Here is an 18,395-nt window from a genome sequence, read left to right as displayed (position 1 = left end):
TATGGAAACTGAATTTACTCAAGTAAATCCCTGCCCTAAATCCAACTGCCCCACTCCTTAAGTTGACACTCTATTCGAAACACACCAAAAACTATGGGTGAATATAAACCAGTTTAGAGCAATCAGTCCCCCACCTCAGAGATCTGTGGTGATGTCTGAAGAGAATGCAGTAGGTAATAGTAGTATTGATTCTACACCTAATAGCAAGCCAAAGGAGATCCCTTCCCTAGAGTAGGAGATACTTGGAGACATTGAATGGTACCTGGGTCCTACCTGATTGTGCAGGACCAAGTTGGTCAGCATGGAAAAGTCTTGGTTAAAATTTTCTGAAGGTAACTAAATAACTGCACTGTTCTATAATGAATTGAAATGCATCAGCAAAGACAGAAAAAAATTTTAAGATACACTTTATAATAAGCGCTGAAAAATATCTAATGCCTAGGAATAAATCTAACCAAAAATGTCTAAGATCTCTACAGAGAAAACTATAAAATTTCATAGACAGGAACTAAAGACAACTAAGTAAGTTGAGAAATATCATGTCCATGAGTTGAAAAACTCAATATTATAAACATGTCATTTCTCTTCAAACTGACCCATAGATTCAGTACAATCCCATTGAAAACTTCAGATTGGACTTTACCCAAGGTGAGAATGTCAGGTGAAAGGGGAGCCACCAGCCACCTGGTGGCTGATAGAATGATCCTGGGTTGTTCCAAGACTTTAGCCCATTTGGGCAGCTCTGACATCACCGTGGAGGGAGAGGCAAAAACCTGGTCACAGATATTCCACTGTTAGCTACAGGTTTTAGTACCAGAAGGGGTGATGATGTCACGTGGCTGCCTGGGATTTACTGTTGACAATGACTCAGCAAGCACAATGAGGAGGCGGGGAGAGAAGGAGAGGCTCCAGGCTTGTCCTCCTCAGCAGAAGTCAGTTGCCCAGAAAGGTAGGAATCCCCGCAGTAAAAGGATCCTAACTCCTCTGCTCCCTGTAAACTTTCACATGGGTCATGGAGGGATGAAGAAGCAGATCTGCTGTTGCTGAGATGTATCACCTTCCCCTTGGCTGCTGCCCACTCAGTATCTCCCCCAGGGGAGGATGCTAAAGGGCATTTGACCCTGGCAGCATCCTGTGATCAAAACTTTGACCTCCCCTTTCAGCTCTTTCCTAGCCTGAGAATGGTCCAGAGAGGTCAAAAGAACCAAAGGAAAATCCCTCATTGACCCTCCTGGTACCCCAGCTTTCTTGAATAAGAGCAACTGAAGCCTCAGGACTTTCCTGTTGTAGAACGAATTAGGGTCCAAAGGCATTTCAAATCTAAGGGATGAAGTGAGGCCTCTGGACCAGCTCTATCTAATAGAACTTTCTGCAATGTTCCATATGCACTGTCAGTAATATAGCCTTCTGTGGCTATTGCATGTTTGAAATGTGGCTAGTACAGCAGAGGATGGGTTTTTCAAATATATTTATTATAATTAATTTAAAATTACATAGCCAAATGTGGCCGGCAGCTGCTATATTGGGCAGCACAGCTCCAGACACCGCTTCTTACCCATAATATTCCCAGCTTCTGCTGTCTTCTGTCTGTCTTAGTTTCTTCAGCCCAGCTGCTCTGGCTTCACAAAGCCAGATGGTTTACCTCACCCTCCCCGCTTGTTCTCCAGCTGTTAATTTTCTACCAGAAATTGACTCATAACGGTGGGAGCCCTCTTGACAGGGTAAGACAGCAGTCTCTTGCTCAAGGATCCCACAGTGTGGATTTTCTCCTGACTCGGCCAGTTCATCCCTGGACTTCCCCAGTCCTTGTCAGCTGCAAGTGCTGAGCCTCCTTCCCTGTGGGTCCTGTCCCACCAGGTTCCTGAGCTAAGGAAGACCCTAAGGAAGGTGGGAAGAGTGTGGTCTGGAATTAGTCTTGCTATTGTGGGCTGAATATAAGGTGTGTCCCTGGTGATCCCTGGGGCACCAGCTACTCTTTTTCCCAGTCCATTAGACTTCAGACCAGGTTTCCCAAATAGGCTAAAGTTCACCAACAACTCAACAAATACTGTATTGAGCACCGACACAGCAGTGTGCTTGGTTCCAGGGACACAACAGTGATGACAGGCAGGTTGGTGAGCATAGCCTTGCTCACTTCGCCTTTTTAAGAATAGACCTCCCTGACTTTGGCTCACTCTTTGGTCTTGCAGAGTCCCCATTTCATTATCTCATTCATCCCCGGAAAACCTATCCAGCCTGGTACTCCTGTTTCTACTTAAGAAGCAGTGAATAAACACACGAACCCATTGTGTACCAATTCCAATATGTTAAATTAAGTAACATTCAGGAACAAGGAAGGAAGGAAGTAATATATATTAAGTGTCTGAAGAACATTGCATTAGATATTCTCCATTCACTATCCCAATCAATCTGTGAGACTAGTATGATGGTATTTAGGAAACTGAAGGTCAGAGAAAAGCTAAGTAATGTGTCCAAGATGGCAGAGCTAGTTTTTTGCTGTTGGTTTTGGGGGGATTTTAACGCAGGTTTAGGTGATTCAAAAGCCAAGCCCTAACCACTACACCCTAATTGAGACAATAAACATGAACAAACTGAGATGTCGCTCTGTACCTAGTGGGTCCTCAGCAAATGTTCATGTTCTTCCTTATAAGCAAATCAGAGACAGAATGAAAGCAAGCCACTCTCAAGTAACAAGTCTATGTAAACTGATATAGTCACTCCATTCCCACTCCTTCCACCTCCTCTGAGGCCCCTTCTCTCCCTATACCCCTCATTCCCTCATTCTGTCCTTGGCCCCTTGTTTCCCTGGATTTATCAGGACCACCTGGATTTCCCTTCCAAATCTGAAGTGACAGGTACTTTCAGGAGAGGGAACAGTCACCTGATAGGTGACAACGTCTAATAGCCTACATATTAATGTATGCGCACACACACATGCACACGTACATGCACATGCACTTGACATGAGAAGACTTTCAAGATGTGAAGACAAAAATTAGATTGCCCAATTCCTGGAAGGCAGGAACTGTTTCATATGCAATTCTGTGTCCTATGAGAGGCATTCAGTGAAAGTTTAATGCATGCATGCAGGATGCAAATTACAAAACTGGAGAACAAGGAAAAGAGAATCCAAATGGTAATATCAGAAAACACCATTGGGGCGCCTGGGTGGCTCAGTCGGTTAAATGTCCGACTTCAACTCAGGTCACGATCTCGCAGTCCGTGGGTTCGAGCCCCGCATCGGGCTCTGTGCTGACAGCTCGGAGCCTGGAGCCTGCTTCCGATTCTGTGTCTCCCTCTCTCTCTGCCCCTCCCCCGTTCATGCTCTGTCTCTCTCTGTCTCAAAAATAAACAAACGTTAAAAAAAAAAAGAAAACACCATTAAGATCATCAATCTTCCATCAATGCAGAAATCTTTACACATTCCTCCTTTCTGCCATAAGGGATCCCCTATTTCTACAGGCAGCTCTGTTGAGAATCCTTTTTATATTGAACTGAAATGTGCCCCTCTGTCATTTCTACTTACTAGTACTGATTTTTCCATCTTTTCTTTCTACAAATGGTTATTGAGCACCTCAGTGATGATGTTGAGACATGGTACTATCTCACAGGGCTCACAGTGTAGTGCAGAGACAAAGAGATTAAGGAATAGGGCAAGTGCTATGCTGGGCAAAATAGGCCACCACAGGGTGAGCATGACTGAGGCAAGAGACACCTGTTTGAGATAAGGTTGTCAGGAAGGCCTCATTAAACTGAGGCCCAGAGGTTGAAAAGGCCAGAAGAGCATTTGAGGGAGAGGTGAGAGCAAAGGTCCTGAGGCAGGCAGGGATAAGCTCCACTTGTTTTAGGAACTGAGAGCAGTGAGTAAGAGAAAAGGTTAGAGGATATAGACCCTTCAAAATCTGTAAGGGGTGTGGATTTACCCTGACTGCCCTCAGAAACCACATGGAGCAGGGCCTTAGCAGGAATTATATAATTGGATTCATGTTTTTGAGTCAGTGTGCTAACTGCTTAAAGAAGAATGCACTGTTATGTGCCAAGAGGGAAAGCAGGAGTCTGTTCCTGGAAGCACAGGTGACAGCAGTGGAGGACAGAGAGAGGTGGTCAGAGTCGTGACATTGCCCAATGGTGAAGAGGTGTGAGGGTGAGACAGAGGAATCAAAGGAAGGTCAGGATAGTCTTTTCACAGGACTACCTCTTGCCCACCTTTATATCCCTCCAGATGCTAACACAGTAGCACCTGGTACTTGTCAGTCTCTGGAAATGTCACCTGAATAAGAGCAAACCAAAACTGTCCTCCACAGACAGCATCCCCTGGGAAAACTGAGGAACCCTGTGTCCTTCCTCACAGAGATGATCCCAACCCCTCGATGACAGGTCTAACACCCTATGAGGAAACCCCCTTCAACTCTCACCCTCCCCAGGTCACTCCCAAGAACTAGCTAGAGAGGGAAGCAGAGATGGAAAGCCAAAGGAGTGGCTGCTAATACCTACAGAGCTGCCATCTGGAGTGGCATTCGGCAGGACCTAACATCGCCACCTAAACTAGGGAACTGCTGTCTTCAGTGTAATGAGACAGGTTTCTTCGTGTAGGACTCAGAGCCTGTGATGCAGGATGTGCTCCAAGACTGCCCCAGGTTAAAGCCCCAGGAAAGGCTATGAGAATCAACACTTGCAACATTTTTAGGGGACTGGATCCTTGTTTTTTGGTTTGTTTCTTTTGTTTCATTGGGGTTTTTTGATATGCTAATTAACATCTCCCAGAACTGTCCCACAGAACACACTTTTGGGAATCTGCAGGGCCCCACACTGATCCAAGGAGGTGAAACTGACATTGAGGGTTGAGTGGGTGGGGCCAACGATGTTGGATGTCCCGCAGTGTGAGGGACAGTTTCACCCAAGGGAGATCTCACCTGTGTATCCTGTGAAAGCACTTGGGGAATGCTTACCTGAGGAACACCATGGGTAAACCCTGAGATGCAGCGTCCTCAGTGGCTGGTTCAGTGTAAATATAGAAGTATGAATGACTCTTGGACTGAACGACTTTCTATTCCCTCACCAACCTGGAAAATTCAACTGTAAAAGCTCCAAGAGTAAGCAATATTTTCTTTTAAAAGTTGTATAGAAACTTAGACATCCTTTTAGATTAGCTGTCTTCTATCCTTTTTGAACCAAAGTTCTCTTTTTGTAACACTTTGTGATACCTCCTTAATTCTTCTTAAAGAAAAAAAAAATCAGAGGAAACATAAATCTTTATGTACACAAAATTCACATCTATACACATAAGGTAATATTTATATATTAAATGTAATGTAATATTTATGTACATAAATTTTATATTATATGCATATATATATACACATATATATAAAATCCCTGAATTTTAATGCAGTGGGGAAAGTCTGTATTTAGTAGCATTCATTCCACACAAAAAGTAGAAGTCAAGGAAAGAGCAGAGATATGAGACCTTAGAATAAAAGCTTAAGATAAGTTATAACTGACGGTCCTTATTTGCATGTGGCACCCTACATGTCTCCCAAAAGTCATACAGGACACACCACAGTTCATTAGGCAGAACTGTCCCATGCATAACAGGACATTTAGCATCCTTGGTCTACCCACCCCCATTACAAAATACCAGTTTCACCCCCCGAATCTTAGGGGTGCTCCCACAGATTCCCAAACACCCTAGAGGACAGTGCACACCCCATAGTGAGAACTACTGCCCTAGGCTAAGGTAGGACTTCATTCAGCCTCTTATTTAATTCTCGAAATATTTGAAACCTGTTTATCCAAATTATTAAGAAACCAGTGTCTCCCACCAGCAGGGGAACCCCCTCAACCCAGAAACTCCCCACATATGTAAGTCTCATTCAAAGGAGTAGAAACGGAAAGAGAAGGAAGGGAGGCAGCAAGGAGGGACCACGTAACAACTCCCTGAGCCCCTGGCAGCAGACTTCAGCAGAGTCAAGAGGTACCCGCTGGGTAGGGCGTAGCTCCTGCCTGTTTCTTAGCAGCCTGATTATTATTTATTTGTGGGATGTCCACAGGGTACCTGATGCCAAACAATGCACGCAGACAGCCACAAATGGGCTTTGTCAGGGAGGGGCCTCCCCAACGTGGCTCTAGTACCAGGGGATTTGCATATTGTTGCAACATTGTGACAGGTTTCTTTCCTGCCTGGTGCTTGAGAGCTTAAAAGTCACTATGAATGATAAAAAATAATTACATGACTTGCATAAAGCCTTTGTGTGGGAAGGGTGGTATTAGCTATTACATTTAATTATTTAATGTGGGAAATTATTCACACTGTGTAAAGAAGCCCTGTGGAAAGTACGCCGTGGTTCGCTTCTCCAGCCCTGCCACTGAGAAAGAAACCAGAACACCCTGAGTCTGGGAGGGGAAGAGGGATCCTCAGACCTGCCCCACCAGGTCTGAGGCTCTGCTGGTGCTCCCAGATGCTACTATAGGAGATGGGGCAGTGCAGGAAGGCCATGGGCAAGGCCACCCTACTGACTGCTCAGACCGCAGCAGTAGAGGGGTCCTCGCAGCAACATTGCAACCAGTAGGCACTGAACACGTCTCGTGTGAACTGAGGCTGTCCTCACAGAGCCTGTGAGGGCTGCATAGTGATTGCTCCTGTTTGACAGAGGAGGAGGCAGAGGCTATGGGAACCTGCCTGCACAACTCAAGGTTCATCTCAGGAAACAGGGCAGTAGCTCATTCAGTTCATGTTTCATGCACTAAAGTGGGCACAGGTGCTGCCTCTCACAATTGCGCTTTGGTCACCCCTACCCCTTCACTAAGCAGGGGTCAGCCCACTAGGCCAGGAAGGACACGGAGGAGACCTGTCCGATCTGGGTTTGGAGTGTCTTCCCAGCTGGGTTGGAGAGAGGACTCAAGGCAGGCAGACCACAGAGGGCTATCAAGGTCCGAGTTCAATCTCCTCGTTCACCCACTCCCAACACTGCCTGTTCTCTGCCTTCCCTTGTCCTTCGGAGCATGTCTGTGGTGTTTATTTGAACTGCAGGTTGCCTGCATACATTGCAATGTGTCTGCCCGGCCTGTCCCCGCCATGGGGACACATCCATCTAGCACCCTGGTCCTGGAGGAGACCTGGGCAGAAAGCAGCTCAGTAGTAGCAGGAAGCAGCCACTGGGATCCTGCAGCCCACCCAGGTGCATGCTGAGGCACAGAAAGAGCTTTCTGTGGTCCCCAAAAGGAACTTAGTCAATAACCCCCAGTTTTTCATCTGCTCCCGGGGGGAAGAGTGCAAGTGTCAGATCTATTCAATCTTGTGGCACCTAGTAAGGCACCTAGTAAGTGCTCATTGTGTGCTCCTAAGATAAATAAATGAAAGAAGGCCTTTGAAACATTCCTGGGGATGAAAAAAACTTAATTTAAAAAAACATGGAGAAGATTTCCAGTTCAAAGTGTCCAGTTCCTCCAACAACTTCAAGGGCAGCCCTGTCACACCACCCACCTCGGGTCTCCTCTCCCCAGGGCCAAGGACCCAGTCCCTAACCCCAGCCCCCTGCTGGCTCCTGCCCTTTGTGTCCACTGTCCCCAGTTATCTGTACAGTGTGAGCCTCCAGGAGCCTCTGAATGAACACACCACAGGGTAGGAGCTGACAGAAGAAGGCAGAATCCTTACTGCCTCCCAGGCTGCCAGGTGCCTGGAGCAGCTGCGTGCTCCAGTTACCACTTCGCCTTTAGACACCACTAATCTCCATGATTACTGTTATGTCTAAATGACATCCTAACATAATACAATTCATATTATCTCTGCTTGGTGTCAGTTACCATTTTGCTCCCTGATACTCTGTGAGATTGACTCTCCCCACGGCTGCGGTGCTGCCAGCTGCATTCAGCGCCTCTCCCTGGCTCATTTGCTCTCCCCCCACCCCCACCCGTGCCTCAGTCCCATGTCCCAAAACCCAGGAGAGACCAGTGCTGCCAAGGACCTGGGCACCTCCCCCCACCACACCAGCACCTCTGCTCAGCTCCCTGCCTCATGTACCTTCTCTCAAATGCTTGCTCACTCAAGCAGGGGCTCTCATTCTCTTTCAGGGACCCCTTCCCCTGGGGGAGGATGAACCATGGTTGGCCTCTCCCTTCCATTTTAGGTCCTGCCTCCAGCAGGTGGCCTGACCCCCTCCTCCAGCTTCGTGTGGACTCCCAGCTTCCCCCCTGAGATGCAGAGCTGCTAGAGACCGCAGTCCACCTCTGGGCACTGTGCATCCTGCCTGCCACCTCTCACGCTCCCCTCCACTCCCCCTCTTTCTCCTTTCCTCTCTCCTTCTTCCCCGCTTCCCACTATCCGTATGGCTTTTCCTCTCTCACACCTCTTTTCATCCTTCCCTCTGCCTCTGCCATCTGCCTTTCATGACCTTCCCCATCCATGCCCTTCTCACCTTTTGCTTCTCACCTGATTCCTGCAGTTCTTTTGCTTCTCTGCCATCTCTGCCTCCTGCCAGCTGGGCTCTCCCTCCCTCTGACACTCTTCCTTCCCTGGCCTTTCTCTGTCTCAATTCCAGCACCTCCACTGCTAATCTCGGCTCTGGTCTCCCATGTGGACACTGTGCCTGGCAACACTCTCTGGGGCTCTAGTGTCTCTGGAAGTAAACACCCCCGGACAGACTGAAAGTCCAGGTCAGCTTCCGCATCAGGGCCAGGAAAGTTTCCTCATCACCTCCTCTGTGTTTCTTTGCTTTACCATCAGAAGTAGATTTGAAGGTGGGCAGGCAGCAATAGAGAAGAGGGGGAAAAAAATGATGGCAGCAAAATCATCATTACCTCAAAATCCCTAAGAAGACACAACATAATCCCAGATTTTCTTGTGATACCTTCTCACCACCAACCTGTTAGCTTTTATTTCCTCTGAGATCACAGAGGAGACCTCGGCTCTGGGCAGGGAAGGAGCTAAGAATCTAGAATTCAAGGGCAAACGCACGTGCCTATAACCTCTCTGTAGCAGCCCTGCTCTCCGGGATCAGAGGCAGAAAACAGACCCACGTGGCAGCCCATCCTCTCCTCCCAGCCTTCTAGGCAAAAGAACAAGGGCCTGGGTCTCCGCCAACACAGATAGTGGTTTCTAAGAACCTGGCAGTTAACTGTCTACATGACCTTGATTCAAACAAAATTGAGCCATGACAACTCACAAACTGTCATCAATCTCCAAATGGTACTAGCCAGATTTCTTTCAAGAGTCTCAAAAGACAGTCAAAGTACTCACTCATGACTCAAAGTGGGCAGAAAAGGCCCTAGATGCAGACAAAAGGTAAGCTCACTATCCTAGAACCTTCTACTTCTTCCCCACTTCTTCCACACACCTGCGCTTTGCCTTCCCTTCTACTCAGTCCCACACACAAAAGTGAACTTGTGAATCCTGCTTAATGAGGAGAGAGGTAGATGAGCTCAAGTTAATCCTGACAGTCATCCATGTTCATTTAGAGCTTACTTTAGGCCAGGCACAGGTCTAAATGCTTTACAAGCATTGCCTCACTTAATCCCCACTATCACCCTATAGTTTTCCCATTTTACACATGGGGAAACTGAGGCGCAGAGAGGTAAATTTATCTGCTCAAGATTACCCGACTAGTAAAGTGTCAGAAGTAGAATTTGAGCCAACAACCTACCTCCAGAGACCATGCGCTCTTTCGAATTGGAAACTTCACTAATGGAGGTGAATTAGGGCACAGATTATCCAAAAGGGAAGGAAATCCACAATTCTTGTGTACTCAAAATGCACAATGTGGTGTTTTGCAGCAACTTTTCCTTTCCAACAATGATTTGCTAAAGCTAGAATCAGGTTGGTCTACATGTTGTCAGTCCACCTCAGCCGGTGAGCAGGGGTCCAGCAGCACTCAGGAAAACAGGTGATGCCAAGAGTATAAGCAACATCACAGGGGTGGCCGCTTGGCAGCCTGAGTGGATACACATGAGACCAGCCCCAGGAAGGCCAGAGGAGAGGCCCATCTTCCAAACTAATCCCCAAAGCCTGGGATTTGAAAGGGGAAAACCCACTACATCTGCAGGATTTAAGGAAGCCAAGGGAAAGCCTTCTAGCGCCCCAAACACCATCCCTTCTGGGTGATCAACCCTGCTTGTCTCTGAGGAGCTGGACATTAAGAGGTTTGGTTTGCCATTTCAAGGAGAGCAAGGAAAACCCTCTTCCTAACCTTGACTTCTACCCTACCCTTTGGGACTTCATCACCAGGGAAGGAAGGAGTCACAGGTACAGCTTGGCTCCAGGTTAAACTGATTTGATAAGAGAAAAAGTCTACAATTTTTCCCACCCTCCTTCTTCCATTACACCTGCAAAATCTGTATTACCTGTGGTTTCCAGCAAATAAGGTGGTGAGCTAAGCAGTATGTGTGTGTGTGTGTGTGTGTGTGTGTGTGTGTGTGTGAGAGAGAGAGAGAGAGAGAGAGAGAGAGAGAGAGAGAGAATACTAAGCTCTTACACTCCAGAGTGTGCAGGGGAAAAAATATTCCTCCAGGCCCTGCCCACATAGGGATTTGGCCAGGTGTCTAAATGGAGGAGATCACCTTGTTTCTGGGGATGGGTTGGAACAGGTGGGAGGAAGGACTGTTGCGGCACGGGGCGGGGGGGGGGGTGCAGGGCAGAGGGGAGGTGGACCAAGGAAACAGAGACCTGAAAACTGGGTCTGAAACTGTCTTCATGGTCCAGCTTAGAGAATTGATGGGCTTGTGGGATAGAGGAGTGGGAAGGTGGGTGTATGGACGAGTCAGGGTGAAAATCTGTCTCTTAAAGGGATCCTGCCACCCACCCACCCCAAACATGCTCCCTCACCCATGCATTCTAGCTGTGTGTAAATCTTCTCGGGAAGAGTCCACGGGAGCCCTTACCAATAAGGCAACTGGTCGGTCTCTGCCCCCAGTGGAGGCCCTGGCACTGGGCCTACCAGGTATCTTGCCAGGGACAGAGGAGTCAATGAAAAGCCTCAGTAGCACAGCCTGGTGATGGCAAGGATGAGGCATGAGGCATTCATCTCAAGAGAGTCCAACCAATGGAAGCCAGCCATGAAAGGTTGGGAGAAGGCCATGGTCAAGGAGGAATGGGCTGGCGTGTGTTTTCCCTCTGTCTGCATGTACACAAAGAAATCCTAGAGAAAGGGTAATGAGTGTTGCCCAACCGGGTAGTTGGCAGGGTCCCTTTAGGTGTCAGTCCTTCCCCTGGTGCTCACCAGGTGACTAACCTGTGTGTTTATCCTGGCCTTTGCCCTACTCTCTGCCTTCCTTCCCTTTTCTCCTCTCTCAGAGGCGTTGCAGACCAGGCCGGCTCACCCATTTTGTTTCAGGTCTCTGGTGAATGAGAAGGCTCCAACTCCTCTTCCTTTCCTGAATGCTGAGCCTTCCCCCTTCCTATCTCTCCTCTTGCCCCCACACCCAAATAATGTTTTGTTACCACGTTTTCTAGGCTAGATGCTGAATATTCCTGGACTCTGCTCTGGTTCCTGTTTCTCTCCTTTTTCTTCCTCGACCCCACCTCTCCTTCCCTTCTGAAATATCTCTCCCCAAAGAGATGGTATTTCCACCTAGAGAGACTCTCCCAGTGTTTTCCAAAGTCTAAAACACATACATATTTGTATCATTTGGGGTCTTCACTCTTTACCTCCCTTCTTTCAAAATCCATCTTCTCCCTTTGCCCTGTGAATTATATCTAAGAACCTGGGAGGGAATTAGTTATTTCCTGCTCATAACATGTGACTTAAATAGAAGAGAACAGTCTCCCTCTGCCTCAAAGGCTCTCATATATTCAGAAACTATTCTGGGAAGCCAACAAGAAAGCCATGTTTTCCAGCTGACCCTCACCTAACCCACGCCCTGGCCAACCTCTGCTTCTCCAGTCTAGCTGTCCAAAGTCTCCGCACTGGCGTTTCTGTTTTCTTTTGGCAGAAATGCCTGGGAACTGAGAGGCCCCTTTCCCTGTGACCTGACCTCCCACACTAAGAATAACAGCCCTAGGACAGCATGTCTTGCGATCCCTCTGGAAAGAGGGCATGGCCGGGAAGTGGGGAAGTTAAGGGAGCTGGATAGAGCCAGGACGATGGAAGAACAGACTCTTGGCTCTTGTGAGTAACATATTAAAAGGGAGAGTTGGCAGCCTTCAAGAGAACTGGGGAAAGAGGTCTGGGAAACTCTCAGAGGACCCTTAATGCTTTCATACCCACTCCCCAACCTCTAGAGGTTGCCACCAGCAACCTCGAGACCCCAGCTAGTGTCTCAGAGAATAGGAAAATTCTGGTCCTGCTGAACAAATGTGGCCCAGCCCTGTCTTGTCCCCTTTGCAGAACATTCCTTGAAAAACTGAAGAAGCAAATGTAATGTCTTTTTTAAGAAGATAAATATCTTTAGTACTAGGTCCTTTCCTTTCCACCCCTGGGTAATATGACTATCCTGTTCCTGGGGTTGCCTGAACTGTGCACATATACCCCATGTGACCACAAAGCAGTGCTCTCTAGACTCCTCCACCTCTCAGAGAGGCAGGTTGTCCAGACCCAAGACACCTGTCTTCTCTGTAAAGAGTCCACCCTCCCAGGACTCCTGGAATTCTCTAGGATATCTGAGACAGCCTATCCTTGGGTTGACTCATCATCCAAGACCTCAAAATAGTCTTTCAAAATCATCTCTTCCCCTTCTCCAAATATGATGGAACACCAATGAAATCCATGAACACAGGGTGAAGTGGTGAAGTCTGGACACTAGCCCTCCCACTCTGTGCCATAATCTCCCTTCCGTGGCACCACTGTCTCCAGTCCCTTCTTGTGAAGCCTGCATCCCCATTCCCTCTACCCAGACCACCCCTATCAATCCAGTTCTCAGGCTTTGATAATTTAATTCACTTTGGGTGGCATTTGCATTTCAACGGGACTCTATATCAAACTGATGGTGTTAGGAGAGGAAGCTGGGGGAGGTGCATAGGAGATACCCCTGAAAGCACCGTCTAGGGCTCTATCTGACATTACTGAACTAGAAGACTGACCTGGACTCTGTCTCCTTTCAGTTAGTAAAACCTGTGCCAGAACAGAGCTGTCCCTGGAAACACCAGGGCATGTCCAGTGCTGGAACAGGGGTGACCCTGATTCTAGCTGCATAGAGTCCAGCTTATTAGAGGTATTGTTTTTATGAGGCAGTCCTCTCATTATTGCTGAGCTTTACATGAGTCACTGCTGAGCCCAGATGACCTGGCCACCCTTCTGAACCACACTGCTGTGGTTTTCAGGGCCTTTGGAATTCCCAAATCATCCACAGGACCACAGTCCAATCACCTCAAGGGGATCACACACCTATGTCCCTCCTGCCTCCATCTGTGTCCCTCCCTGCCTGCAGACAGGCCCTTCTGCTGGAGAAGAACTGGGGGCATAGGAAACGCTGAGCAGGGACTGAGTCCAACCATGTCCCTGTGCCATTGCAACTCCCATTGCCTGCCCCCATGTCTATTCCTACCCCCCGTGGGAAACAGAAAGAGCCTTTGTGCAGGAGGGTGGTTATGTGGGATGGACCTGGAGGAAGGGGGGCCTTGTGACCATGGGAGGGTGGGGCAGGAAGGTTGGACCAGCCACTTCCCAGCCACCTGCTTCCCTCTTGGGCTCCTGGCCACAGATAAGGGCCCTCACAACTCCAGCAGCAACACTCAGGTGCCTGGACGGTGATTCTGATGGTGATGTTGCTCTGTTCTTGTCTGTCTAATATTCCTTTTTAATCCCCATCCTGCCTGCCCCTCCCTTATGTAGGGTTACTTTAGTGATCCCTGGAATGTTTTTGACTTCCTCATCGTAATTGGCAGCATAATTGACGTCATTCTCAGTGAAACTAATGTGAGTATGACTCTGCCCTCCCCAGGAAGCCTCCTTCTTCCTCCTCTGCCTCCTCTGTTTCCCTTTCTGTCACTCTCTCTCTCTTTACCTCCTTTTATTTTTTTGGTTTTTTAATTTCCTGTTTTTACCCCCCTCCAGTCATGCTTTTTATTGAACCTGCCGTCGTCTATGGGGGAAAAAAAGTGGGAGCTTCTCCTCCTTTTTTTCTGTTTGTCCCAGCTCTGCCCCACTGTGCTGGGCCCAGGAGCCCGGAGCTGAGTGAAGGGGCAGGCACAGGGGAAATCTTTGAACTAACCCAGCTTTTGTCAGCCCTCTCCGCCCTGTGAGAACCAGGTTGCCCAGGTTTGAGCCGCCAGAACTGTAGAGTGGTAAGAGAGTATTTAATATGCCCACGTAACCTCTTTCTTTTCTCATTTTTTTCTCTTCTCTCCTTTCTTTCATGCTTTTTTTTTTTCATTTTTTCCTCTTCCTTTTTGTTTTGTTTTTCTCCTTTGTTGTTGGTTTTTTTTTTTTTTTTCTCTTCTCTCTCTCTCTTTTCCTCGGCTTTTCTGCCCCATGCAGCACTATTTCTGTGATGCATGGAATACATTTGACGCCTTGATTGTTGTGGGTAGCATTGTTGATATAGCAATCACCGAGGTAAACGTAAGTACATGGCGTCTGTACCTGACTGTCCGTGCCTGTTCTAACACTCATTTGTCGTTCCCCGGTTCATTTTCTTTCCTTCATTTTATTTTCTCCTCCCCACCTCCTTATTTTCATTTTGTTTATTTTATTTGTTTGTTTAAGTTGGTTTAAAGGATTTTTTTCCTATTGCTTTATTTTTATTTTTTTTAACTTTTGGAACGAGTTAGGCCTCCCCTTTCCTTTTTCGATTGCTGCATCTTTTCTCTCTCCCTTTACAATCAGCCTGGCATGACTCACACTGTATAGGAGGATGCAGCTATGGGAAACAGAGAGTGCCAGAGCAAAGGGGTATTTACAACTTCTGGGCCACTGCTGGGGCAGGGACCCAAGCCTCTCCTCACCCCCACCTTCACCTCCAGACTGCTGCCTTTCCCTGTCTCACCTTCCACTCCCATGGCACCTTGGAAAGGAGCTCCCTCATGGTGGACCACCAAAGTTAAGGCTTGGACTTTGCCTGCCTTGTCAGCCCAGAGACCAGCCCATTACATTCACACTGAAGGGAAGGGCTCCATTGCCATTTTAACATCAGCAGCCCCTGCAGGCAGCCCAGTCCCCCCAGGCTCCTTTGGGAGAGGAGAACCGACCATGTCAGGACCCCTGCTCAGATCCCTCTTCTCTGGAGTGGCCAAAGAACCAAGCAGTTGGGTGATCCACTGGGAGCTCTTCCCAGGGTCTTTCCTTCCACAGCCTTTCCTTCCCTGGCTGTGGAAGCAGATTCTGGATGAGCGTCTCACTCCCACATGAACCTTCCTGGAGAACTGACTCTTGCACCTGTCTGGTTCTCTCCCACTCCCGACCCCATCACAACCCAGCCCCCGGCTCCCTAGCCTCAGACAGAACCCCAGCCCCTGCCCCCACCCAGGGCCTCCTGCCACCTTCTCCCAAGTTGCCTCCTCCTATACAGTTCCTTCCAGTTCCTGCACATGTCTTTTTGTTACCTGGCATGTTTAAACCTTCTCTCTTTATCTATAGGCAAGCCCTCTTGCGGTTAGTCTTTAACATGTGTCCGTTTAATTTTGTTGTTGTTATTATTTTTCCTTAATTAAGAGACTTGGTAATGTTTGCACAAACCTTTGATGCACTGAACCATTGAATAACAGCACGGAGCAGACGCTGTAGAGTTTTGATCTAAGATGTTTGAAAGTACCCTACCAACTGCCACCATCTCCCTTCTCCATCCTTACCCTCCTTGCTCCACTCCATATTTTGCTCCCAATCAGTTGAACTGACATGTTATCATATCTGCCTGATTCCCCTGACTAGAAGCCCATCTACTTTCCTTCCAGCAGATGGACGTTGTAAGGAGCCTGTTAACACTTTCCCTACATTCCCCTCCCATCAACCTCTTGTACCCTTCCTGCTCACCCTATAGCTACAGATTCGATGGTCCTTCTTTCTCCGAGATCCCCCTGCGTTGTCTTTGTCTCATGTTGTGTGTGTGTGTGTGTGTGTGTGTGTGTGTGTGTGTGTACATACTCTCCCTTGACTTTTCCCATGAAATTATCAGATCATTAAAAAAAATCAATCTTCCTACTCATACTCTGTGCCTCCCCTCCCCTCAACACCTCCCACAACCACCCTCACCACTCCTGAGCACACTTTAGGACTTTCAGGCTAGATGAGCCCCAAATCTCAGGTGCTAATCAGGTCCATGAGTCACCCATGCATGTCTAAAGGCCAGCACCTTTGTGCTTGGAGCCTGTGCCTTACGGTGCTCTCAACTGATGGAGCAGGCAGAGAGAGAAATAGAAAAGAAAGAGCAGCCCTGCCTTCAGAGGGGTTTGTCTTCAACACAGTAATGCAGCTCTGTAAGAATCTATGCCAAGAGACTGAGAGCTCTCCTGGATGCAGGGAGGACTCATTGCAGCCCCAGGGGGTACCTTTGTGATTCTCACTGTTGGCAAGGCCTACATCACTCAACCTGCCATTTTCTCCCAAACTATAAGTGTTTTTAAATGAAAAACACTTTTTTATTTTATTTTTATTTTTTATTTTTTTATTTATTTTATTTTTTATTTTTATATTTATTTTATTATTTTATTTTATTTTATTATAGTTTCTCCCAAACTATAAGTGTTTTTAAATGAAAAAGCAAAATAAGTTTGCTAGGGTATAAAATTTCTACAGAAAAAGTGGCTACATTGGGATAGAGAAGGAGTGTGCAGGGCAAGAAAGGAGCGTGAAATCATCATGCAGACCCTTATGTTTAGATGATGGTTTTCTACTTATGATTCACCTATGCATTTATCTCAGGTAACTCATAACTGCCCTGTGAATTTCACAGGCAAGAATTATCACTCCCAATTTGCTGACCATAAAGATGCTGATGGAGAGATTTAAGTGCCTTTCAGAGCCATACAGCTGGATTTCGGCCTCTTGGTGTAGCCAGTTCACTGTGCCCTGGGCTAGAGCACCTATCTCTTCACTCCAAGGTGCCTTGAACAAACACACACATCTCACATAACCCCCTAGCCAGGATTTGTTCAGCTCTTACATCGTGTAATCTATTCCTATTTTTTAAGTCATCTTTTTTATTTACTTAAGTAATCTCTACACCCCACGTGGGGCTTGAACTCACAACCCTGAGATCAAGAGTTGCACATTCTCCTGACTGAGCCAGCCGGGCATCCCTGACATTCCGTAATTTATATTTTAAATAACCACACAAGGATTTTTCCCATTTTCTAAACTAGGAACTATGTGTCATCCCACCTGAGAGTCCTGATGTACCTCTGACTCCTCCAGCCTCCCTTCACCCTGCACTGAGATTCTTCTCACTCCTCCAGATTGAGGAATTTGTTAAAAGTCATACAAATGACAACTGAAGGGTTGTCTGGAGATCAAACGGGGACAATGTGTATAAGCGAGAGCAAGAGAAGATGTCCAGAGACCCACACCACACAATTAATGGCTTCTGAACAAAGAGAATAAATGTAACATCACCCAAAGCCCAAAGGCAGTGTGGGAGAGGAAGAGAGGGCCAGATGTGAAGTCAAAAGCTCTGCCTATAGACGTTACCAAAATGCCCAAAGACTTAGTTTCCTCATCTGTCAAAGGAATATGATGATATTTACTGCAGTGTGTTTTGAGGCTGAAATAAGAGCATCTATTTTAAAACTCTATGTAACTGTAAAGCACCACTGAGTGGGAGAGATGATGGCACCCAAGCAAATGACATTTGTTTCAAAACCCCTACTGGAGTAGCTGGCAGGGCCCAATCTCCAACCAGTTATATCTAAGTATAACTTACTACCCACAGACACTGCAAGGGCCCTTATTTCCTGGATATGCTTAGACTCTGGAACATGCTGGACAGCTACGGCCAGGTGAAAGGAAGCACCGTGTAACTGACCACTGCCCACAACTCAGGCCTCCATAAGCCTCCTCCACAAGCATGGTCCTAGAAGGACCCTGAGCTCAGTGCTGTGGATGACAAACCAATGAGCAATAACGCGTAGTCTCAGAGGTAGGTCCCTCCACCACACGGTTCTGCCTTCACGTTGTCGGCAGGTTATGGGTCTGGACGCTCCCTGGCATGAGGAAGTTCACAGCACCCAGGGCAGTTTCCCTGGGTGCTGCTCTAGGCCTTCCTGGAATTTTCTAGCCATACCGTCATCACAAGACATCCTTTCCCAGACATATGTTCTATTTGGCAGGAATCCACACTTTTAGCCTCAGAGGAATCCATAAGGGCTTTCACCTGTCACTCATTATCTTTGACTCTTTTAAAACTACAGAGATCAGCTCTTGGTCCCCTCACTGAATCCTGTATTTATCCTAAATGCCGTCAAATACTCCCCACATTTATATTCATCTCCCCACAAATACTGTCTCTTTCCTCCTTGCCTTCACTACACAGGCCAT

The 18,395-nt window shown here is 47.4% G+C and overlaps 1 protein-coding gene across 1 annotated transcript in view; it reads left to right on the top strand.

Moving 5' to 3' along the window:
• Positions 1 to 18,395, top strand: part of CACNA1C (calcium voltage-gated channel subunit alpha1 C) — a 657,848-nt gene that overhangs the window by 581,846 nt on the left and 57,607 nt on the right. Inside the window, exons 31-32 of the mRNA XM_042945417.1 lie at positions 13,761 to 13,844; positions 14,406 to 14,489. Coding sequence (XP_042801351.1) covers positions 13,761 to 13,844; positions 14,406 to 14,489 — 168 coding nt within the window. The remainder of the gene's footprint in view (positions 1 to 13,760; positions 13,845 to 14,405; positions 14,490 to 18,395) is intronic.

Source organism: Panthera leo, chromosome B4 (assembly GCF_018350215.1).
Source record: "Panthera leo isolate Ple1 chromosome B4, P.leo_Ple1_pat1.1, whole genome shotgun sequence".
NCBI classification, from domain to species: domain Eukaryota; kingdom Metazoa; phylum Chordata; class Mammalia; order Carnivora; family Felidae; genus Panthera; species Panthera leo.
The sequence above is the reverse complement of the archived record's forward strand: the minus strand, read 5'-3'. Positions and strand labels throughout refer to the sequence as shown.